Source organism: Dasypus novemcinctus, chromosome 5 (assembly GCF_030445035.2).
Source record: "Dasypus novemcinctus isolate mDasNov1 chromosome 5, mDasNov1.1.hap2, whole genome shotgun sequence".
NCBI lineage: Eukaryota > Metazoa > Chordata > Mammalia > Cingulata > Dasypodidae > Dasypus > Dasypus novemcinctus.
The window spans coordinates 24466000-24491870 of NC_080677.1; the positions used below are offsets into that span (position 1 = coordinate 24466000).

Here is a 25871-nt window from a genome sequence, read left to right on the forward strand (position 1 = left end):
TATCTCCTCAGGAAATTTCCTGGATTCTTTGGAAGCTCCGCTGGGGAGCCTCTCTGGATGCCACTTCTTTGACTTGGCCGGTGTCTTTCTGTTGGTGGGAAGCTCCCATCCTTTCCTGGTATACCTCTAGCCACTTTCTCCTAAGGCCTCCCATCTTCTGGCAGAAACCATCTGGGAAAGAATCCTTTTTCATATAAACACAAGCAAACTATTCTATGAAGGTTCTACATCAGCTCCCTGGGCCACCGGAGGACACTAGCCAGTCTTTCACCCTTCGACTTTCTCAAGCTTGAGTTAGGCACTGGTCTATGGTGTCCCCAACTACAGGAAATACATGTCAGGCTGTATACATGTTCCTGGTGAAGGCCCTCTCACTGTGACATTCTTGGAAGAGATAGCAAAGCTGAGAGATCATGGCGTTGCATGGTGTGTCCATGCCAAACTCAAAGTCATCAGGATGAGGATGGGATGAAGGGTGAGAGAGAAAGAGTGAGAACAGTGCCAACATCTTCACTGGATGATGGGCATAGGCAGAGGGGCACAGACTCAGAAGAGGCATTGTAGAAGGCATCCTCCTCAAGTGGAAACAGCCCATGTGCTTTTGAGAGTAACAGACATGGAAACAAGCAGATTAATAGGAGCGGGAAACCAGGCTTTAGAATAAACCCTACCAAGGCACCTCAAAACGTCTCCCTGTAGTCCCACCAGGGCACATGCTGGAGATTACGTTTCTCATCCTGGGTTGGGCTGTATTGGGAGATCCCCAAGGCCTTAGGTTCCTGGGTGGCCAAGGATGGAATAACTACTGAGCCCAGCTGCCGTGAAAGGACTGAAGAGATGAAATGCAGCTTTGGCTGTCTGCAGGCGGCTTCCTTATCCTCCGCAGTGGCCTGTGGCTCTCACTGGTAGAAAAGCAGACTCCCTCTTCCATTTGCTCTTTCCCAATACTGCATTTCCCTGACTTTGCCTTTCTCCCTTTTTATATATCACGTACACATTAAAAAAAAAAATCACATTACACACGATGACTACAGGAATGTTAGGAAACACAAATAAGCAAAAAGTAGGAAAAAGTCCATTGTGCTACCATCTAGAAATAGTTGGTTTAAAATTTTGATATGCATTTATGTGTATTCAATAAATTACATACTTAAAAATGAGATCACAATACTTCATGGCTTTGTAACCTAATTTTTTCTCTGAGAAAAATTATGACCACCTTTTCCTGCAAAGAGATTGACATCTTATAAAAGGGGCATTCAGATTTTTTCGCATTCTAAGATCCTTTCTTCAGATATAATTTTATGTTGAGCCCAGTACAGAAATGCATGGGAAGTTCAGGTTCAAGCTGGGTGACAGCCAGGGCCCCCCAAACCCATGCTGAAGTGGTTCCACAAAGTGAGCCCTCTGGGGACCTGTGAAGTTCACTTTGAACAGTACCATGAAATTTTCAGTGGTTATGCCAACTCCAATTTTATCAATAGCCTATTATTCAGCATTTAAATTGTTTCCAATTATTTTTATTACAAAGAATCCACGTGCATCTCTGTGAACTGCCCTGGTTATTTCCTTTAGGATGAACTCTTAGAAATGGAAGAGTTATAAGCTTTTGGCAATATTGTTACATTTCTCCCCAAAGCGTTGACAATTTACGGGTCCCACCAAAAGTAAACAGAAGTTCCCTTTTCCTCACACTCTCCCAACACTAAAAGGATTCTTTCTTTGTATCTTGTTATCTGATAGGTAAAATTTCCTATCCAGATGCTTGATTTTTAGTTCTTCAATTAGTAGTCTAAATAGGCAAAGTGAGTATTTCTGTATGTCTCCTGTTCATTTGCATTTTTTGTTTCTTAATAGATTGCTATGTTCTTCCCCCAAGTTTTCAATTGACGTGTTCTTTTATTTTCTTACTTGCCTGAGTTTTTTACTAGCAGGATAATAACCTTTTGCCTATTATATACATTACAAATATATTCTGTTCACCATTCTGCTTCTCAAGTTTATTTATAGCAGGGTTTTTAACCAGGGGTCCATAGACCCCTTGGGGTCCATGGAAAGGTTTCAGGGAGTCAGTGGGCTTGAATTGAAAAAAATCAACTTATTATCTTTATTTTCTCTGACCTCTAACTGAAATCCAGCATTTCCTTCATTTATGAATGTATGTAATAAATTACGGTAGTATTCATTTCATATCACATTACAGTTATTGCATATCTTGAAAAATCACTTGTGTTCATCCATACTTAGAAATTACAGTAGTTGTTAGACCTGATGCTAGTTGTGTGTCATAAAACTCTCTGCTGCTACATCCTGAGAAGGGGTCTGTGGTTTTCACCTGACTGGCAAAGGGGTCTGTGGAACAGAAAAGGTTAAGAACCCCTGGTTTATAGTATCTATTGTTTGTACAAAGAAGTATGAACGTTTTATATAGTAAACACTATTATCATTTCCTTTATTGTTTCTGTTTTGGGTAGTATTCCTAAAAAGATCTGTCCTTCACCAATATTATAAAAGTTTTACCCATAGGTTCTTTTCATACTTTTAAGTTTAAACATTTTACTTTCTTAATTCAAATAGAATTTATTTTATAATTAGCTGTGAGATGTGGTGATCTAATTTTTTGTTTATGTGGTTAGACAATTATTTCAACCCTGTATATTGACTAATTCATATATATGTCTTTAGTCTGGTTCCAGAATCATACTTTTTATTAGAGAAGTTGTAGGTGTACTGAAAAATCATGCATCAAAAAACAAAGTTCCCATATACCACCATATTATTAATACTTGTGTTAGTGTGATACATTGGTTACAATTCACACAGTATCGTACTGTTTTCTTATCAAAGTTTGATATTATATTTTCATGTCTGACAGTACATATCTCACTTCATTATTAGTCAACATGTTCCTGATTATTCTCTTATTTATTTTTCCTAAAGAATTTCAAAATTGCCAACTTCCCTGGAGTCACTAGTAGGGAAACTATCACTTTAGTAAAAAGCAGTAAAAAAATGAATAAAGCATTCCACTCCTGTGTCCTTCCCCTTGGTTTACTTCTCATTGTCTTACACCTGCTCAGTCATGTTTGAATCCTGCCAGCTTCTGCCTGCTCCATTGCTCAGCATAAAGAGCTCAGCCTCTCTGGGAAATCTCCTCCCTCTGCTGCCTTCTCCCAGCTCAGTTGCTCAACCCCGTAACCCAGCTCTTCACAGATGCCTTATATTCTGATGAGCTTTAGCACCACAACTGCAGTGTAGGGTTCCCTCAAGGTCTCACACCCTGTCCTTACCTGTTACCCCCACCCTCTAAACTCAGAGGATCTGCTGACTTCCTGCAAGACCATGCAGTGTGCTCAGGGGTGGAAGTATAAATTGGCACTTGGCATCGGTGTTTAATTGGCAACCTCGTGTGCTGGGAATTCCTTGAAGTTTCTGGTGTTTGGATGGCTCTTTTTTTGGCTCCCATCTCAGATGCAGGTCTCCCTGAATTTTTATGTTTCTTCAGTGACTTTTGTTGGGATTGGGCAGAGGCAGGGAGGATGGCTAATGTCTGTTTCCAAGCTTTCATCTTTTCCAGAAGCTATTGGAGATATGATTTTCCAAATGCCCCACATGGAGCCTCTGCTAATTTTGTCGTTAAGGAAATAAATTATTTTATATCCTTAAATGAGCACTATAACATTCATTGTGGCCTATTCTGTAATTTAGGACACTGCTCATCATATTACACAGTGTTTCCCAGGACCACTCATATTTTCCTTAGCAAGCAGTTAATTTTTTTACCACATGAATAGGGAGAAACATGTAACTGACCACATTGCCCTCTTTGCTATGGCCCCCAAAGCCTCCACCTCTGGCAAGTGTCCTGGGATTCCCCTCACACATTTTTTTGTACTTGTTTTCTCTTCTCACTTTGCTTCTCACTTTGAAATACCCTGATGTAGGTGTCTTCTTATACATGGCATTAAATCCCTCTTGGAGTCTGCTTGGGGTAAGTAAATAGATATGTGAAAAAGTGCATCACACCTTTACATATATCATCAAATCAATCAAATATAATTAATATCAAATATAATTAATATAAATTTATAGACTATAGTTAACAACAACATTGTAATGTAGCAAAAGCAAAGTTGGTACTATATTAGTGCTAATGGTAAAAAAAAAAGAATATGGAGTTAGGCTTTAAGAGATATAAATATGATTAAGCATTTTTTCATTAACAAGGAGATCTTAACTATGTCATTTATCGAATCTTTGTTCACCTGTGTATCTTTCTGAACACTAGAGGAACAATTGAGTTAGTAGTTGGAAGTAGATAAGATGGAAGTGCCTAGCCAGGACTTTTTAGGAATAATGCTTCCATAATTTGCTGAACTGCCTTTTTCTGTTATTGTATTTTTTAAAATTTGAAATAAAGATATTTTAAAAAATGCCCTTCCATTTCTCCTCACCCCACTTCCCTGTCTCTTTCTCTATCACAAGCACTAGGGCATCACAGTATTCAGAAGGCTTGTGCAGGTCACACACCTTCACGTACGCATGCACATACTTGAAAGCCAAATAAACAGATGTAAGTTCTATTTTAAAATTAATTTTAACTGCACTCAACACATAGATACATTCTCCATATAAATAACAATGGCCACCTCGCATGTGCTTCCCCTATGGTCACTACCTCTGGTCCAATTCCCTTCCCCAGAGGTAAGGACTGATGTAAGTTGGTATGGGTCCTTGCAGGCAGTTGTCTAGTCTTTTTTTTTTTTTTTTTGTATTCAACTATTATTATTTTTCATAATGTACAATTTTTATCTGTGACAAGGTTATTTAGAAGAGTTTCCCCACTTAAATTTCAGTTCACAGATTATATTTTCTGTCTGCCATTATTTTCTGATTTTATTTTATTTATTTATCTATTGAACCTGGGACCTCTTACAGGGGAAGCAGGTGCTCAACCACTGAGCTACATCTGCTCCCCTGTCTGTTCTTTTAGAATCTCTCTTTTTCTTGCATTCCTTCTTCTGCAATTCTCTTTCTCTCTCCAGTCACAATATCTAGTGTGGTTTTGTGTTATCTTCACATTAAGGTTAACATACTGCATGGATTATTGTGCATGTTGTTTTATCACTTGAAATGTGATGTAGATATTTTCATGTCAGTACATCTTACTGTCCATGTATCTAGTGCCTCCATATTGAGAGGCAGGATCTGTACGGGGTGAGGGCACCGGGGTTGAAGCCAGATGGTCTGGGTTCGAATCCTGACACTGCATTTACTAACTGTGTGACCTTGAACATGTTACTTTAACGGCTGCAATTTCAGGTAATAATAGAAGCTACCTCTCAGATTAAAGTATATTTAATATATGTTAGACACTCAGAATCACCTACGGCCCATAGAATGCATTAATAAATTCCTACCATAGGATAACCAGCCATTCCCCCTCTGAGGAACATGGAGCTAGCTTTGAATTGTTTGCTATTTCAAGCAATGTGTGCATACAACATGGTGCCTCTTTTGTGTGCTTACGTCAAAGCCTGCAAGTTTTTTATTTTAGTAGGTATTGCTAACTTACCCTTCAAAGTATCTATTCCAGCTTATATTTCTACAGATAATGAGCAAAATAACCATGTCTCTCCTACTTTCTTGCAGCTCCCTGCCAACATTTATTCTAAAATCTTGTTCTGTGTGCTCTATCAAGTTTACTTCCTTGGATGTAACTTTATTGTCTATTTTCCACAATTTGATTTTTGTCACATGTTTTATGATATTTGGTTGCACTTCATCTCTGTAGTCAAGATTTTCTGTTAGGCGCTTCATTTTCTCAGTTTTCCCAGCTTGCATAAGGGAGGGTAGTGCAGATCGCTGAGCTCTGGCATGGGGCAGAGGGGTCCTGACAGCGGGCTGAGGAACCGGCATCCCGTCCTGTGAGTGGGCACCCACCATTCCTCTAGGGCCTCATTGTTTCCCAGAACACTTCAAACCCAGCCTCTGCGTGAACTCCCTCCACCTGGAAGGCGCTGTCCCCATTCGGCACCCATCCTGCTGCGGGTTTGGGGTGCACGAGGGCAGTGGGAAAGGAGACACGTGGTGATTTACCCTCCTCGTTGTCCCCCAGGAAGCCCCTGCCAGTTGCTGGGGCCGTCTGACACTTTCCCTGTCTGCTCAGGAGGTGCTCCCAGGACGTCTCCCACACTGCCGCAGCGTCTTCCCTGGGTACTGCGGGCTGTGTGGCGGCAGCCTTCCCTCTGACCCACAATTAGGGACTCCTCACCATTCCTGGCTCAAGGGGAGTTTCTCCACCTGTTTTCCAGAAAGTCTGATTGTCAGTTTAAAAATTACTATAGTGGGAGGGAGTCCTAGCACAGCCTGCCGCCTTTCCCAGACACGTCCTGTGCTCAGACCCTGGTGGGATAGAGCACAAAACCCTAGCAGACGAGAGCACTGCTGGTCCATCCCTCCCCTATCGTCCTCAACATACGTAAGCATTCACTGGAGACAGTCTGACTCCTGTGGGCTTGTTTTAGGACATCCACCCACACCCCAGGGGAGTATCTGTCCTTGGTGGGGAGGGAGTGGGGTTCTTCCACTAGAGCAGGCAGCACACAAGCACAAGAAAGATGTGCCGAGTGGTGAACCTCTCCCTCCACCGGCCATGGATTGAGATCCACTGGTGATGGGGAAAGGATGCCCACTAGTGAAGCTGACCCTGCTCTGTCTCTTCTCTATGTGAGTAAAATGTCTTTCTGTCAGAGCCTGTGTGGGTCATGCTTTTGCTGGCAACCCTGACACCTGTATTGGAAAGGGCTGACATCTCTTTAGGGTATCTTTCTTTCTGACCATCAATTATTTTATATCATTGCTAGGAGCTGGGGGAAAGGATGGCTCAGGAGGCTTTTCTGGAAAATAAACACCTTGAAGGGGGAGCATTTGTTTCTGTAAAGAGGTGTGCAAGTCAACACTATCACAAAGGAAAAAGGGAAGACTTAGTGCCAAGGTGGGAGGGTCACAGGTGTGCTCAGCAGACCAGTTTCCTTGGTGGCCTTGGGACATCCATGGGCACTGTTATCATTTTCCTCAGGTACTGGAGCTTTCTTTTCTACATCTTTTTAGACAATCAGACCCTTGATGGAGTGTGGTAGGATGAATTCTATAACCCAATTTAGACTGTGGATGTCAGCCCATTGTAAATAAGACCTCTTGAAGATGTTATTTTAGGTCATATGTGGCACAACTGAATAAGGATGGGTCCTAATCTGGATTCCTGAGTCCTTTATAAGGAGGAGAGAAAGAGAGGAAAGAGAGAGAGAGGAGAGAAGATGGAAGAGGAGAATGAGGTAGGGAGAAGTAAAAGGACAAAAGGGGGAGAAGAGAACTATTGTTAAAAGTGTATTATTAGTGAAAACAGTCCTGCCCTTGCCCAAGATGATTCCTGACAAAAGAGCACTCCAGTGAGCCGGTTACCTCCTTGCAGGAACTTCATAGGGTAGACGATGGCGTGGTATCTGTCTATGCTGAGAGACACCAGGACGTAGGTGGAGGCGTAGAGCAGCACAACCTGAAGGCAGAAAGGAGAGGACAGTGATTCACAGAGGCAAGGGAATTCACAGAATGGAAAGAAGAGCATTTTGTGATATTTAGAAATCTGGGCCCCTGTGTCATGGGAGGGATGGGGGTTGGATTAGGATGAAGGACTTACTCCGGGTACCAGGGAGCAGTGCTGTTCTCGGCACTGGCTTTTGCATGGTGGCAGTGGCAGGTGAGCATGTTGCCAACTCACAGTGGCTTGCTCCTGCCCTGGGCTTCTGGAAACCCCCCTGTTTCAGGAGCAGCCCCTCTTGATATTTGCATGGTATGTTTGTGTGTAATTGACTTTTAAAGCAAAAGTAATTTTCTCTGCCATAGTTAATATTCCAGAATAATTAGAAATAAGAGTTCATTTGCCTTTTATCAACGTGAGTTGTTGAGAGACAATAGACAGGTTCCACATGTATATGTGGGTATAATCTGAGTATACTGGAGTTTCATGGAGCCCATGTGCTCTTTCGAATCATCTGCAGTCTTCAGCGCGGACACTGTCAGAGCTCCCCTTGCCCAGCCACTTCCTCAGCAGAGACTTTTGCTAGGGTCCTGGGTTCCCTCTTCCTCCTTCCCACTCTCTCTCTTAATCTCACCCATGCCCTTTAATTACCCTTTGTACAGTATTATTTGCATACTAGGTAGAGAAGAATATTGAGACCTAAGAGGTTAATATCTCTCATGTGAAGAACATATTGTAATTGAAGGAACCGTCTCTGAAAGGATGATTAAAGTGCAAAATTTCCAGGTAACTCAGAGCCTCATTTCTGTCAAGAGCCCAGTCATATCTCTGTCTCGTAACCTTGGGGTCAAGTCCACATGCTGTTTAAGAATAGCTAGAAGCCTGGAGACTAAGTGGGAGTCTCTGACTTCCTTCTAAAGGAAATAGAAACAACATGACCTTGGAAAAACACACAAAATAAAACCTTTACTCTGAGTTTGTATATTTCTGTTTGGTCCCTGGCTCAGACGAATAACAATCAACTTTGCTGTTTTTTTACTCTAGTATTTTTATTTCCTTAATTTCCACAAATCTATTGCAGCACTGATGTGAAAGTTGTCACAGCAAGGGGGTTGTTGGGACTGATGGGAGATTGAAGGTCCCCCTGAGGCATAAAAGAAGAAATGTACCTTTTGGTAAAAATGTGATAAATGGAGAGAAAACAATGGGTTGGGCAAATTTAAGAAAGAAATCAGACAATTTTCTCAGAGAACATTGGGTGTTCTTTGTGTGACCCATGATTTCCGAATAATTGAGCCTGAAGAAAAACAGCTCCGTACCCAGCAGATGATTCCAGAAGGATGGGAAAGAGAGCACCCGACTGCAGAGCCCTATGGGGTGGAATGTCATGGTGCGTTTTGTGAAGTAGGTGGCTCACGTCCAGAATCCAGAGCAAGCGGGGGAATGGCAGTAGAGTGCCCCGAGGAGTAAAGAGCATTTAAAAATGCCATTTATTTTGAGTCATAATCAGTAAGAATACCTCATTTCAGGGATTAAGGCATCTTCAAATGTCTAGGCGGGTAAAAAAATATCAAAGGTTACCTAAAAGCAATGCATCTTAAATTGCCTTGCATCTTTTTCACAAAAATAAATGCCAGAAAACAGCATAACAGAGTTTTGAAAGAAAAATTATGATCCAAGAAATTTGTAAACATCATTACTGTGCCAAGGTGCAGAATAATTTTCTCAGATATTTAAGAAGGAAGAAAATATAACATCACACATTCTTCCTAAAAGTCTTCCTTGAGGAAAGCATTTAGGTGATTGAGAATTGTTTCAAAATTAAGAACTCAAGAGGAGAGAAAGGGGTGGAATAATAGCAGTTATGGTAAGCAGTGAAGTTAGAAAAATATAAATTGTTTATAAAATATGAATATAGTTATGGGACATTTCAGGGGAAAATCTAGGTAGTTGAGTGTGGGAAGAAAAATGAAAGAACTTGTGTTAATTTTTCCATTTTATACTTATCTTCCATTTTTGCTTTCTACAGTTATGTTGAATTTTAAAAAATTAAAGATAAGCTATTAGAGAAGAGAATAAAAAAGGGAGAAAAATCAATTTATTAGCTTTCTATGGCTACTGTAACAAATTACCACAAACTTGGTAGCTTAACACAACAGAAATCTGTTCCTTCATAGTTCTAGAGGCCTGAAGTCTGAGATCAGTTCCTCTGGGTCAAAGTCAAGGTATTGCAGGGCTGCATTCCCTCCAGTGGTTGTAGGGGAGAATCTGTTCCTTCGCTCTTCGCACTTTGGTTGGTTGCCAACATTCCTTGGCTTGTGGCTGTACCACTCCCATCTCTGCATTCATGGTCTCACTGCTTCTTCTGCCTGTGTTCACATCTCCCTCTGCCTCCTTTTAGAAGGACACATGTGACTGCCTTCTGGGCCCACCTGAATAATCCAATATAAGCCCCCCATCTCCAGGGTCTTAAACTGATCACATCTGCGAAGCACCTCCCCCCCCCCCCTTTTTTTTTTTTTGCTATATAAGTGACATTTACAGGTTCCAGGGATTAGGAGGTAGATCTTTTTGTGGGAACTTTTTCAGTCTACCACAACTAATAGTCAAATAAAAAGGAAAAGCAAGCAAACAACAAGAAAACCTAAATACAGAAAGATTAAAATGAGGTAACTGAAATAATACTAAATTCTGTTTGCCATGATAAATATGAATGGCTTAAACTCCTTCACTGAAACAAGGCTATTTTTACATCCTGCCAGAATCAACTGCATACTGTTTAGATGAGTCACATCTAAAACCAAATGATATCAAATTTCAAAAATAGAGAGATGGCCAAAGGTATATCAAGCAGGTGAAAAGAAGGCTCTCATTTGATAACATGACTGCTAGACAAAATAAATTTCAAGGCAAAGAGCATTATGGGGGACATAAGGATTATTTATATTGATGAAAGATACAATACACAATGGAATTAAAACAGTCATGAATTTTTATGCAACAAGAAACTTAACATTAACTAAATAAAATGAAAAAAATTAAAGTTTTATAGAGGAAAAAAATCAAAAACCATTTAGTCAAGAACAAACAAATATTGTAACATAAGAATAATATACATTATTGTAAAATACTTAGAGAATGACTATAAAAGTTGGTCATATACTAACCTACCAAAGAAAATACCCAATACATTCCTGAAATAAATGTATGCAAATCACATCTTTAAACCAACAAGCAATAAAAAAAAACCTTGAAAAAAACCGTCATAATTAACTCAAGTCAAAAAGTAAATCAAAGTACAATTATAGTCAATTCATAAATATCAACAATGAAAACTCTACACATCAACAACATATGGGAAACCATTTGGCAAACAGATGGCATCTTGAGGACATATGCCTGCATTCTCTATCCCACCCCTCAATTCTGACAGAAATGACCTGGGAAATATGAAACCAAAGAAAATCTTTCTTGGAGAAGTGAAACTCAAATACAGAGAACTTAGAGAATATTTACACAGAAATATTTCAGACTGAATTCATTTAAAGAAAAGCCTCAGGACTAATTCTAAAAATATTAAGATATTTTAGAATAATTTTAGATTTGCAGAAAAATTGAGCAGATAATATGAAAAGATCTCATATTACTCCTTCCTCCCCCAGTTTTTCCTGTTATTAATATTTTGCACTGATGTGGTACATGGATTACAATTAATGAACCAATATGGATACATTATTATTAACTAAAGTCCATAGTCTACAGTAAGTTTTACTCTGTGTTGTGCAGTTCTATGGAGTTTGACAGATACATGTCATGGATCTACTACTATACTATCACATGGAAGAGTTTCTCTGCCCTAAAAATCCATGTGCTTCATCCAATCATCCTTCTCCCCCCAACACTCCTGGCAGTCATTAATCTTTTTCCTGTCTCTGTAGTTTTGCCCTTTTGAGAATACAATATAGTTGGAATTCTAGACTATGATGTGGTTTCAGACTGATTCTTTCACTTAGCAATATGCACTTTAGACTTTTCTATGTCTTTTCATGGCTTCATAGCTCATTTCATTTTATTGCTGAAAAATAGTCCATTGTATAGATGTATGTACCACAGTTTGTTTATCCAGTCACCTTTTGAAGGACATCTTTGTTGCTTCCAGTTTTTGGCAATCATGAATAAAGTTCCTATACTGCTGAGCTGTGCTCCAAAGTGGCTCTATCATTTTGCATTCCCACCAGCAATGAATGAGAATTCCTGTTACTGCACATCCTCACCAGCATTTGGTATTGTTTTTTTTTTTGGAGTTTAGCCATTCTACTAGGTGTGTAGTGGTACCTGATTGTGATTTTAATTAAAAATTCCCTGATGACATACGATGTTGAACATCTTTTCATAGGCTTGCTTGCAATCTATGTATTTTCTTTGGTGTGGTGTTTACTCAAATCTTTGGTCCAGTTTTTAATTTGGTTGTTTTCTTTTTTTGAGTTTTAAGAGTTCCTTTTATATTTGGCTTCAAATCTTTACATTTGTTTTGTAAATATTTTCTCAACTTTTGTAGCTTGTTTTCCCATTCTCTTAATAGTGTCCTCCAGAGAGAATTTTGTAATTGTAATAACTTAAAACTTAACATTTTTTTTCTTTTATGTGTCATGATTTTGATGTTGTATCTAAAAGCTCATTGATAAACAAAGTTCATCTAGATTTTTTTCACTTATGTTATCTTCTAGTTGTTTTGTAATATTGCATTTTATATTTAGGTCTGTGATGCATACTGAATTAATTTTTTGAAAGGTATGAAGTCTGTGTCTACATTAATTTTTTTTTGTATGTAGATGTCCAATTATCCTACCACCATTTATTAGAAAGACGGTCATTTCTCCATTTGTCAAAGATCAGTTGACTATATTTGTGTGGCTGTACTTCTAGACACTATACTCAGTTCCATCAATCTGTCTATTCTTTCATCAATAGCATGCTGTCTTGATTACTGTAGCTTTATAGTAAGGCTTGAAATTGAATCAGGATAACCCTCTGACATTGTTCATTATTTTCTTCTTCAATATTTGTTGGCTGTTCTGGGTCTTTTGCCTTTTCATATAAACTTGAGAATCAGTTTGTCAATGTCCATAAAATAACTCACTGGGATTTTGATTGGGATTGAGTTGAATTTCTAGATCACATTGGGCAGAATTGACATCATAACAATATTGAGTCTCCTTATCCATGAACGGGGCATATTTTTCCATTTATTTAGATCTTATTTGATTTCTTTCATCAGAATGTTATAGTTTTCCTAATACAGATCCTGTTCATATTTTGCTAGATTTATATCTAAGTATTTAATTTCTGGGAGTGCTAATGTAAATGGCATTGTACTTTTAGTTTCAAATTCCAATTGTTCATTGCTGGTATATAAAAAAGAATTTGACTTTTGTATATTAACCTTGTTTTCTGCAAGCTTGCTATAATTGCTTAGTTTCAGAAGTTTCTCTGTTGATTCCTTGGGATTTCCTACATAGAAAATTTTTGTCATCTTGTGAACAAAGTTATTTCTTCCTTCTCAATCTGTATACCTTTTCTTATCTTGGTGCATTAGGTACTTCTGGTATGATGATGAATGAGAATGGTGAGAGGAGACATCCTTGTCTTATTCCCAATATTAGGGAGAAAGCATTTAGTTTTTCACCATTAAATATGTGCTAGCTATAGGATTTTTTTAGACGTTATTTATCAAATTGAGGAAGATGTTTTCTATTCCTACTGTGCTAAAAGTTTATTAAAATTTTTTTTATCAAGAATGGGCATTGGATTTTGTCAAATTATTTTTTGTATCTATAGTTAGGATCATATGATTTTTGTTACTCTATTGCTGTAATGTATTGATTAATTTTAGAATGTTGAACCAGTCTTGTAGACTTGGAATAGATCATGCTGGGTTGTAGGGTATAATTCTTTTTATACATTGTTAGATTAGATTGTATAATATTTTGTTGATTACAAATTTGTAACAAACATCTCACAACAATGCAAAGTGTAGGTGGAGGGTCGATGTATGAGACCCCTGTGTGAGGTTAAGCATGTTTGCTTTGTAAGTTTACAACCTTTACTATCCACTTAATTATTTGTATATGTTCATATATAAATGATATAAAGATAATAATAATAAGGTTGGTTGGGGGAAAGTACTTTGTTTAGTAGTAATATTTTGACCATGCTCTTCAATCATTAGTTAAAAAGGTTTAACAACAGTGCAAGTTACTGGTGGTAGGGTGAGTTATGAGAGTCCTGTATGATATTATATATGTTTGTTTTGTAGGTTCACAACTATTATTATATATTTATTGTTTATGTATATTTATGTATGAATGATATACTTCAATTATTTAATTAAAAATATTTTGTTGAGGATTTTTACATCTATACCCATATTATTGGTCCATAGTTTTTCTATTCTGTAATATTTTCATATGGTGTTGGTATTGGAATAATACTAACATTCTAGAATGAGTTACAAAGTGTTCCCCCTACTTTTATATTCTGGAACTTTTCTCTTGCTGCTTTCAACATTCTCATGTCTTTGTCTTGACAATTTTATTTTGGTGTGTCTGGGTGTGGTATTCTGCTTGGGGTTCATTTAGCATCTTGGGTATGTAGAGTTATTTTTTTTCCCATTAAATTTGCGGAGTTTTAGTCATTAAGTCTTCAAATATTCTTTCTTCCCCTTCTTGTCTCATCTCTCCTTCTGGGATTCCCGTTACGCATTTGTTGATATACTTGATGGTGTCTCACAGGTCTCTGATGTTCCATTAATTTTTCTGCATTATTTTTTTCTTTCTGTTCCTCAGACTGGTTAATTTCAATTTACCCATCTTCAAGTTTGCTTATTCTTTCTTCTGCCTGCTCAAACATGCTGTTGAGTTCCAATAGTGAATCTTCAATAGTGAAGTTTTCATTTCAGTTTTTGTACTTTTCAACACCAGAATTTCTATTTTATTTTTAAAAATGTCTATCTCTTTACTGTTGCTCTCTCTTTGGTGAGAAATTATTCTCATATGTTCCCTTTGCTCTTTACACGTAGTTTCCTGTAGCTCTTTTAATATATTTAAAATAGCTGACAAATTCTTTGTCTCACAACTCCAATATCTGGAATTCTTCAGTGACATTTTCTTTTGATTGCTTTTAATCCTATGTATGGGCCAAAACTTTGTGTTTCTTTGCATATCCTATAACTTTTGTTTGTTGTTGGAAACTCGACATTTAAAATAACATAATGTGGCAATTCTGGAAATCAGTTTTGAACTACTCCCTGGCATTTGTGGTGGTTGTTTAATGACTTTTTCTGTATGGCTGCTGATGTTTCTGCTCAGTTATCTTTGTGTTCAATTAATATTTGGACAGAGATATTTCTTTAAATGCCTGAAATTGGTATGTCTCCAGTCATTGTTTGTAGTCCCAGTGTGTGTGTTGGGGCATGCCTTCAACACCCAGCCACGGTTGATAACTTTGCCCTACACTTTGCTTCCTGCTTTCTCAGAGCCTCAAAGTTATAAAAAGGTTACAGTTTAGGATCTTCTCTGGTATTTCATGAACATGTGCACAGTTCTGGATATGTGCATGGCTTTATAGATTTGAAGGAATGTGTCTGAGCTTTTCAAAGCCTCTATGGACATCTCATTACCTAGCTTATCCTTTTACACTTTGTTTTCCCCACCTGTACCTAACGCCCCAGGCAGCTATGTAGTTGATCATTTGCTGTAATTGTTTTTAACAATTGCCTCTGTGAAAAAGGTTTTTCCCACACTGGGAAAACTCTGAATCAAATAAAATACAGTCTTTCTAGTAGGGTCTTCCAGGGAACCACCAGGTCAAATAATGACAATTTTCTGAGAAAGAGGTTTTGAAAGAACTACAGATGTTTTCTGCTATCTCTGGTGATAGCAAGATGATTTGTTTTTCCTCTGAATGTAAACTGTACTTTTTCAAAGCTACTATGGAGCTGTAGAACAGGAGATGAGTGTAGGGCAAGTTAAAAAACCACAGTCACTTCATTCTTCTCACTGAGATTCAACTGTTTTTATTTTTGTGGGTTTTTTTAAAAAATAAATTCTTCTCAGATTGCTGAAAGCTTTTGATTAATTTCCAGAGTTCTGAAAATTTTGATTCTGACGATATTTTGCCAGTTTTCCTGTTGCTTTTATGGAGGAGAGAATTTCCAGTCTTCTACTCCACTATTTTCATCATATCACTAGATATATTTTAAATATAGCGTTGTCTTAATAGTCATTGTAAATATTGTTATAAGAAATGCTACTGACAGAAATAATTCTGGATTGAAAAGACATTTTAAAGTTAAAATTAGGAAAAAATATAGGTTATAACATGTTTTTGAAAAATGTCCGTGTGGTAGGCAACCTCTAAGATGGTCCCCAATGATCCTCCCCTCCTGGTTTTACTGCCCAGTGTGTTTCCTTTCTCCCTGTATTGAATCAGAATTGACTTGTGTAACCAATAGAATAATGTGGAGGAGATGGTGTATGACTCCAGAGAATAGTTCATAAAATATATTGACATATCCATGTTGGTCTCTTGGATAGCTTATTCTGGAGAAAGCCAGTCGCTGTGTTGTAAGAACATTCAAGAACACCTATGAAGAGCCCCATGTGGAGAAGAAGAGAGGTATTATGCCAAAATCCAGCACTACCTTTCCAGCTATGTGAGTGAATCACTTTGGAATTGAATCCTCCAGCCCAAGTCAAGTCTTCCAATGACTGCAGTCCCAGCTAACATCCAACTGCACCTTGTGAAAAACTTTTAGCCAGCTCTGTCCAGCGAAGATGCTACCAATTTTGACTCATAAAAACTGAGATAATGGAGGTTTATTGTTGTTTTAATCCATTAAGTTTTGGGGTAATTTGTTTCTCAGTAATTGATTACTAATATAATAAACAATTGAAAATATTTACCTACAAGGAAGAAAAAGACCTCAAGAATAAATTTAAATTTATTTTTTAAAATTATCAGTCACTCCCCCAAAATACCAGCCCCAAATGGTGGAAGGAATTCTTTCATATCTATCAAACTTTCAAGGTTATATTTAGAAGATTGTAAATGTTCCCTTTTCATTTTCTGATTATGGGATAACTCCGTTGCCAAATGATAAAACAAATTAAAATCATAATATTACTTATGACCATAGACATAAAATTTTTAAGAAATCCTACTAAAAAATGGGATCTAGCAAGTTAAGGTTCTCGAGAAATGCTTTCTAAATCTGTAAAGCTACAATGATTTAGATCTGAAGTATTGGTATAAGAACAGACATATATTAATGGAATAATATTTTAAGAGCTCAGAAACAGAACATATCAATCCTAAAACCAATTATGACATGGTCCAGTGTTTCCACTTAGCTGAAGTGTCATTAATCTATATTTATATACATATATGAAATATTAGTAATACATGTATGTGGTAGATATGTAATATTTTACATTAAATATAGATATTATACATATTAGTGAGTTACACTGAAGTATATACAACATACAAAGTATATCTAAGCTGAAAATAGATCTTTGTAGTAAATCAGAAAATAACAAGTATTCTAGTTATAAAAGAGTTGAAAAATGACCCTAATAGACAATTTAGAGAAGAAGAAATTTAAGCGCCAATACTTACATGGAAAAACATACAACTTCACTGGAAATAAATGAAATGCAAGTTAAAATAACATAGGTTAGTATCTATTTTCTAACAAATTGCCAAAGCTTCCCCAAAAGAATAGAAATGCAAGTTAAAATAACATAGGTTAGTATCTATTTTCTAACAAATTGCCTAAAGCTTCCCCAAAAGAATAGTAGCCCATGTTGGGTTCGTTTCCAGGGCAAAAGGCGAATATGATTGAAAATTTGTCTGCAGATTACTTAGCCAGAATACATAAAAAGGCTTGACATTAACCCAGAAATTTCACTTAAGGCTTGAAATATGAATGCTTTATATTATTATTGCTTATTTGTTTTTCTATAGATTTTTATAAGTTTTTAGCAAAATAGAAATATAAAACTAACAAAACGTTCTTGTTCTTAACTAGGAGGAAGTGGGCATTTTCCTGCATAAGAGGGAAGGGTTTTATATTATTTTCTTAATGTGAATCCAAGCGCTAACTTAGGTGTCAGTTTATCTCGTCACATTTGGAATTTGCTACATACCTGAAGATAGCGGACCACTCGGCAAACCAGGTCGGGTGCCAGGAAGTCTCCAGTGAATCGCCAAATAATATCTGTCAGGATGTTGACCAGTCCTGTGAAAGAATCTAACCAAAAGACACAAGTGGTCAGTTTCAGTTTCTTTCAAATCTGCAGCGCTATGCCAAAGTACAAATGAATTCCTGGGAGGATGTTTTCCTGATTTATGGTTGCTGTGGAAGAGTAAGGCAGGGCAGGAGTCCCTTGACTTTAATTATTGGATCTGTTACTACTCAGTTGTCACGGTCTAGGAAGGATTTCAACACCAAATGAAGGGGAATCAAATCAATCATGGAGTTGACCTTTAACATTGCAGGAAAAAGAAGTTTTAAGGGGGTCTAGACCTGTACTGACACAAGGACTGTGTGAGGATCAATACAGGGCAAAACTAAGAAGAGCAAAATGTTTATCTTTAGGAAGCCTCCGAAGATTCCCCCTTTGTCCACTGTTCTCTTACAAAATGGGTCTTTTCTTACCTTCCCACCCCTGACTTCAGATCTGCATTTTCCTTTGCTCTCTTCCCCTTCCCCCTTTCAATAATTGCCCTTGGAAAGAGTCAAGTGCATGATCTATCAATTTAGTTCACTTGGTTAAATTCCAGAGGAACTTAGGCCAAGATCTCAGGCCAGTTCAGGGGCTTAGTGCTCAGTTCTATAGTTACAGACTGTGTAGGTTATATACGTGCCTGGAGCAGGGAAGGCAAACATGCCGCCTGTGTAAGAGCCCTCTCACCACTCCATGGCAGGCATCACTAATGGTCCATGAGATCCAGAGTCTTCCACAATTAATCATTTCAGATGGTCTTTGCTGACTGGTAAGAGAGGGACCCTAAGATAAATCTCATGTATCATCTCTGACCTATGTAGCCTTGAAATGGACTTTATTTGCAGGTGTGCATACAGGATTGTAAAACTTTCTATGTGACTTGGAAAATAACCCAAAGACCTGATGATGGTGAGCAAGTCTTCAGGTGTATCATGTCCATAGCACACTATGTACCACTGACTTAAAGGCAGGACCTCCACAAGGCCAGGAGCAAACTGGGTATTTGTAAAGGGATTGAAGGAAAGATATGAGTCCCTCTGAATTTCCAATAAGCCTGGAGACCCAGAACTATTGCAGGTGTTTATGTCCATGCTTGTCTTTTTTCACTGGAACACAATGGAGTGGATGTTATAAATGCAAGCAAATAAAGGTGAAAGAGCTGGAGAAATACTTCTGAACATTCTGCAGAGCTTTCTAACTGGGTGAGGAAAACAATCCAGGTATCACATCAAAGAGAAGGCAGATTTTGATGTTAGTAGAATAAAAAATAGCATCCTTGGCTGGCAAATGGTTTAGTGTTAGAGATGAGGAGAAGGAGGGACAGCTCTGGGTTGCTGGGGACATTCCATAGGTCTGAAGGAGAGTGGACACGAGGTGGAAAATCCCCAGACTTCCTTCAAGAGAGCCTGCTATAGGGAGCAGAGCTGGTTGACAGTCCCAGCCACTGCCACCTGAATACCGAGGCCCAGATTCCCCTGGCCTGCTCCCACTTGATGACGGAGCATAGTGTGGGTACCACTGCTGGCCCATTCCAGCCTTGTGAGGAACTCCTCCGCTGGGCAACTTTGCAGGGTTCTCCCCATCATCCTGACTCAGGCTTTTTCAGAACTGCATTATGATCTGAGGATCTCCTATGCAGTCATTCTTTTCCTCTGTGTTTTGGCAGGAAGATTCTCTCTGCCTGCCTCTGCTCCTTCCCCTCTTTCCCTTCACAAGTGGTACCAGGCATGATCTGAGAGAACAGGTAGAAAAATGGGACTTGGGAATTCACTCACACATTGCCTGGTTGGCAAGGAGAACCCTGTCCTGAGTGGTATTTGAGTTTTGTATTTTTTAAAAAAGATTTATTATTTATTTATTTATTTATTTAATTTACCCCCCCCTCCCTCCATTGTCTATGCTCTGTGTCCATTCACTGAGTGTTCTTCTGTGTCTGCTTGTATTCTCATTAGGTGGCTCCAGGAACCAATCCTGGGACTTTCTGGAGTGGGAGAGAGGTGATCATTCTCTTGCACCACCTCAGCTCCCTGGTCTGCTGCATTTCTTATTCTCTCCCCTCTGTGTCTCTTTTTGTTGAGTCATCTTGCTGCACCAGCTCTCTGTGTGGGCCAGCACTCCTGCACGGAGCAGCACTTCTGTGTGGGGCAGCACTCCTGTGTGGGGCAACACTCTGTGTGGGTCAACATGCACACAGGCCAGCTTTCCTTCACCAGGAGGTTCTGGGTATCAAACCCTGGACCTCCCATATGGTAGATGCGACCCAATTGCTTGAGCCACATCCACTTCCCAGTATGTGAGTTTTACCTCACCTGGCACAAGGTGACATCCCAATTGGTAAGGATGTCATCTGAGTTGACCTGGAAAACACTCCTGTTAGAGGGGAGCAGCTGGTGGATTGATTCAGGCAATTTACCACTTGAGGGGGAAGGGCAGCAGAGAGATAATGAGAAACAGAGGGTTGTTAACAAGCAGGCAAAGGCTAAGTGGAAGAGACAGGGGCCTCTTGGTAGCTTACAGGCAACTTTCATCTCCTCCAGTATAAGACAGGACACAGTTCTGAAGCAGTATTAGGATCAAATGTTAGGTCACAGATCTCCAGAGACATTTAAATGCTCAACCAAGGCAAGTCTGTTATGCCAAAGTCAGGATCCTACTCAGAAAAACTTGAAACCTTGAAACATAGAATGGGACATTCAGGGGGATATCCCTAGTGATTTTTTGATCTGTAAAATCCCTGAATATTAGAACCGGAAGAGGTAGCCCACCCCGCTGGAGTGAAAGCAAGCACTTATATTTGAGCAAGACCCTGTAGAAACCTTGCCTCCACAAGGCAACAGATGTCCTCCATCAGGAGCTGTCCCCTTCTCTTCTGGCTACTAGACCCAAAATTTAGGCTTCAATCCCAATAGAGCCTAGCTGGGCACATTCTGAGTCTGATTGTAGAAAAATAGTTTACACCCCAAAGGAACTGCAAGAATTAGCCAGCATATTTCTCCAGAAGTCACATGAGTACATGTGGAATTGATTTCTGAGGGGTCTTTATGGACAGACTGGAACAAACAAGATAAACAACAATTAATTTGATTTAGTGTCACTTTCTTGGAACATGGGATACAAACTCTGTCTAGGACACAGGAGGCAGGGTAAAGCCACTGCTAGGGTGGCTCTTCGAAGCCTGGAGAATGTGATGGTCCTCCCTAAGCAAAGTAGAAATATATGAATTGCCCTTGTAGACCTTAAAGAAGAGAATAAAACAAGTGAGGAAATTGGACATGCTGTAATGGACATATGGTGTGAAGCCAAAAGATTTCTCAGAGAATTATCTTCTATGGGAAACTCAGGAGACACATCATTCATCAAAGCCATCAAGTATGCACTGGTCAGGGCTTTGGTAGGAGAGGTAGTCACAGAGCCAGGACTTGCATCATTATAGTAAGTATATGTGGTAATGATTCTTGTTGTTCTTCCCCAGGGCAACCTATGGCCATTTGGGTGAACTGTATACCAGAGAAAGGGAATGCCCATTTTGAGAACTATCAGACTTAGAGCCTGAGTTGGCATGATACTTAGAGACCTGAAGTCTCTACTCTTAGCATGAAATCTTATGGGCCAGATAATTAATGGAATCCTGGCCCTGTAGTGAGTCTTCTAAGTCCTCAGACTTTCTCTGTGGTCATTTCCCCAGTCTCTTAGTATTTAATTGGGATTGAAATATTTGGCAGTTAGTGTAACCCTATTGTGGGCATGACCAATTGGAAATCTTTAATTCACCCCATTGGTTCCTGCAAAAACTGGATGGCTTCTGGAGAATGACTATTGATACCATAAACCCAAAAAGTAGTAGCCCTGACTGTAGCTTCAGTACCTATCACAAATAGTATCTTTGCTAGAGAAGATTAATAAGGCCTCAGTCACATGGGATGCAGGTATTGATTTGGCAAGGGTGTTCTTTTCTGATCTGATCAAAACGAAGATCAGAAAGAGTTTTATATTCATGTGTAATAGACAATATACATTTACAGTTTTTCCCTGGGAAAAAGTGTATCCTTTGAAATAATGAGGTCTGATGAGACCTGGACCATATGGACACTCTGAAGAACATTGGATTGATCCATTACATTGATGATGTCATGCTGACGGTATAGGACAGGCAAGAGCTGATTAGTTCACCAGATACTTCAGAAAGACACATACACCCAGAGGGTGGGAGATAAAGTCTATAAAGATTCAGGGTGTTGCCATATCAGTAAAGTTGTTAGGGGTCCAGCAATGATGGGCTGCCAGAATATCATCACCCAAGTAAAAGACAAGTTGCTGCATTTTACAACTCACAAATGGAAGTACAAAACCTGGTTGGCCTCTTTGCGTTCTTAAGACAGCACATTCTACATCTAGGAATATTTCTTTGGTTCATGTACTGGATGACATGGGCCTGGAGCAGGAAGGAGCTCTGAAGTAGGTCTGGACAGCAGTAGAAGCAACCCTGCTACTTGGTACACATGATCTGGCAGACCCTCTGGTTTTGGAGGTGTCAGTGGGAAAAGGTACAGTTTGGACTCTATGGAAGTTTACGTGGGAGAATCAGAATGCGAGCAACTGGAGTTCTGTAGCAATGCTAGGCCAACTGCAGTGACAAATGATATGCCATGAGAAACTGTTCCTAGAATGTTTCTGAGCCTAGTAGAGGTAGAAGGCTTCACAATGGGAGCACCAAATGACCATGTATTTAGTACTGCTCACTATGAGGTGGAATGGATCAGATAGAGGAAGCCATAAAGTCAGATGGGTCCAGCAGCAGCATCATAAAATGGAAATGGTACATCCTAGATTAAGTCCAAGTAGGACCAGAATGGACATAAGTAAGCTGCATGAGCAGGTAGCCTAAATCCCCCATGTCACCCATCAGTGTTGTACTAGTACCCCTCCCCACCTCATATCTTTTTCCTTTATGCAGGGTTATTGTGACCAGCTAGAGAGGAGATAAAAGCTCAGTTTTGAGGGATGAATGAGAAAGCTTGCTATGTGGCAACAAGTGACGACTGTGTTACAGCTGCATTTAGGTTAGTGGAGAAGGAAGATCTTCCCAATGGCAGATCTGGAAGAAGTGCATCTGCTCATCTGCTTTATGTGGAAGTGGCTTGAGATGAGAATATATACTATTCTTGCACAAGGTCCTGGAAGAAAAGGGACTTGAAGATTAAAGACAAGTAGTTATGGGACAGGGGCATGTGGATGGAAATATGGGATGGGCACAATGTGGAAAGATTTTTGTATCACACATTAACACCCACTGCAAAGCATCTACTATATAAGAAGCACTGAACAACCAAGTAGACAAAATGACTTGGCAAGTTAGCACCATCCAGGCTTTGGCATGGGCCACCCCAGAACTGGCACAATGGACACATGAATGGAGAGGCCACAGTGGCAGAAAGGGAGACTATACATTGGCCAATAACATGGACTACCACTTTTCATAGCCAGTCTAACTACTGCTACCTTTGAAGTCCAACTTGTTAACAATGGAGACCAATAATGAACTCTTAATATGGTACTATTTCCTGAGGAGACCAACCAGTTTCTTTGTGACAAATTGACTATAGAGGATGCTTTCATCATGAAAGAGTCAACCACACATCTGCACAGGGATACATCTATTCTCAGTATGAGCTTTCCTTTCCTGCTCTCTGAGCTGTAGCCAGCACCATGAATCACTCTCTGGATGCTTATAGGTCACCTGACAGGCATAGAATCCCACAAAACATAGTATGTGATCAGGGGACCCACTTCATAGTGATGGGGGTATATTCATAGGACCCATTGTTTGTATTGCATACTGCTCCCTCTAGAAGCAGCTGACCTAGAGCAACACTTCAGATAGACTACTGAAGGCATGGGAACATGCCAACTTGGAGGCAATACTCTGACAGGATGGCATGCCATTCTTCAAAATGCAGCATATAAAGTAAAGCAGAGGCTACTTCATGGCTTAGAAAATGTACTATGTATATTTTTAACTTTTAATTTTGAAATAATTATAGATCCCCATGAAGTTGCAAGAACAGTGCAGAGAGGTCCCATGTACCCATCATACAGCTTCCTCCTGCTTAGACTTGATGTAGGTGAAGATAGGCTGAAAACTTCCAATGGTGACATCCTGCATAATTGGGGTCAATAATTTAAAGGAGCATTACTACTCTTATCCAGGCTCTGTACAATTTGAGCTTGATCACAAAGGACATTATTAAGCATTTATATCCTTGGCAAGGTTCAAAACATTTTACAAGCATTATCTTATTTAATCTCATAGAAAATTAAGAAATAGGTTTCCTATTTTACAGATGGGTAAACTAAGAATGGTTAAAAAACTTTCTTAAGATTTTATAGGTAGTTAGTGGTAAAGACTGGCCTGAAACCCAGGTTTTGGGATGTGAGTGTCCCTGCTTTTTACATCATACTGCCTATGTTCTTATTTTTTGTTTTTCCTCTTTTTTTTTTTCCCATTAAAAAATTCTTAGACTAATTTAGAGGCATGAATCCCTGCTTTCCTCCCTTTTCCCTGTTCTCTGCCCTGGCAGCCATTATTTCTGTGCTGGTCCCTTCTTTTATAGGGCCATTCCACTCCAGAAGTTGCATTTACTCCTTTAGAGACCTGGGGAGATAAATCTCACCTTTCCAGATCTTCACTCTTAACAGGATAAAGTCCGAGCCCTTCACCTTAGCATGAAGAGCTTTCCGTGATATGGCCTTGCACACCTTTTGCCAAGTCCCCATTTAGCATTTTAATATGGAACATCATATTTTTTAAATATGTGTTTTTAGATATGCATTCCCTCTGTTTGGAATGGCTTCCCTCTCTTTATCAGCCTCTTGAGTTTTTATTTATCTTTCAAAATTTAGCTAACATGTCCCCTTCCCCTCTTTGACTATTCTGTCAGAAAAAAAAGGGTAGCCTTCCAGTCTTTTGCCCATCTGTCAGTCTCTCCCTTTTTGTCTGTCTATAAGTAACACTAATAAGAAGCATTGGTAAGTATATGGGAATGTCAAAAGCTTGAAGGAGAGTAATCCTATGGCAGTCCTGGTTGGTGACAGAAATTCTTACTGAGGAGGTCAGACTTGAGCAGGGTCTTGAGACTTGTGGGTTGTGACATGATCAAATAGGAATTTCAAGGAGCTTTTCCTAATAGGAATAGTTTGGAAAAATGAGTAGAATAGACATTGAAGTTACTTTGACATTCTCTTTTGCTTTACTAATTCCTTAATTAAAAATAGTGGAAAGACACAAAACATAAGTTTATATAGATTTTAAGTGACATATGAAAACAGATGTATTCTAGTAAAAATTTCTTTTTTTCCCCAGAGCTCAAGCTAAGTAAAACTTTCTGCCACTGTACTTTTTATTTGCTGTTAAGCAAATGATTTATATTTGATTAGTATAAAGCTATTTAGTTACCTATGTAATTGAAAACATGGCAAATAAGCTGTTCCTAAGTGGTAATTAACAGGACCTTGGGAACAAATACTACATGTTAAAGCTTAAATCTCTTTTATGTATTACTCCTGATTTTAAAAAAATTATTCTCTCATGGAAAGAGCCTAGAAAACTTTAATAGTGAAGAAAAACAAAACAGACACACAACAGGGTTCATTGTTTCTTTAAGGAATTTTTGAAAACATGAAATTGGGTTCCTAGCTGGAGCACAAATATTGGTGGGGTGAGGAAAAGTCAAGAAGTAGGTGACACCTGAAGTGAATCCTACAGGATAAGTAAGGATTGCTCAGGTAAAAAGGGAGTGAAGGACATTGTTTCCAGACACTGAAAAAAACATAAACAGAGTTATGGAAGTGAGGGAAAGTGAGATGAGAAACTACATGACTTGTGTATATGAAATGACATCAGATTGTTGTTGCTGGTACTTAAAACACGTGCCAGGAGGTGACCAAAATAGAACAAGAGACAAGAATCCAGACCTTTCAGGATCTGATGTGTCAAAGAAAGGAGCTTGCACTTTTTTCTGTATACTATGGGGAGTCATTGAATG

The 25871-nt window shown here is 38.9% G+C and overlaps 1 protein-coding gene across 1 annotated transcript in view; it reads right to left on the reverse strand.

The window, feature by feature from the left end:
* NPSR1 (neuropeptide S receptor 1) overlaps positions 1-25871 on the reverse strand; it is a 184458-nt gene that overhangs the window by 32753 nt on the left and 125834 nt on the right. Inside the window, exons 3-4 of the mRNA XM_058298040.2 lie at positions 17749-17852; positions 7465-7558 (exon numbers count right to left, since the gene is read on the reverse strand). Coding sequence (XP_058154023.1) covers positions 7465-7558; positions 17749-17852 — 198 coding nt within the window. The remainder of the gene's footprint in view (positions 1-7464; positions 7559-17748; positions 17853-25871) is intronic.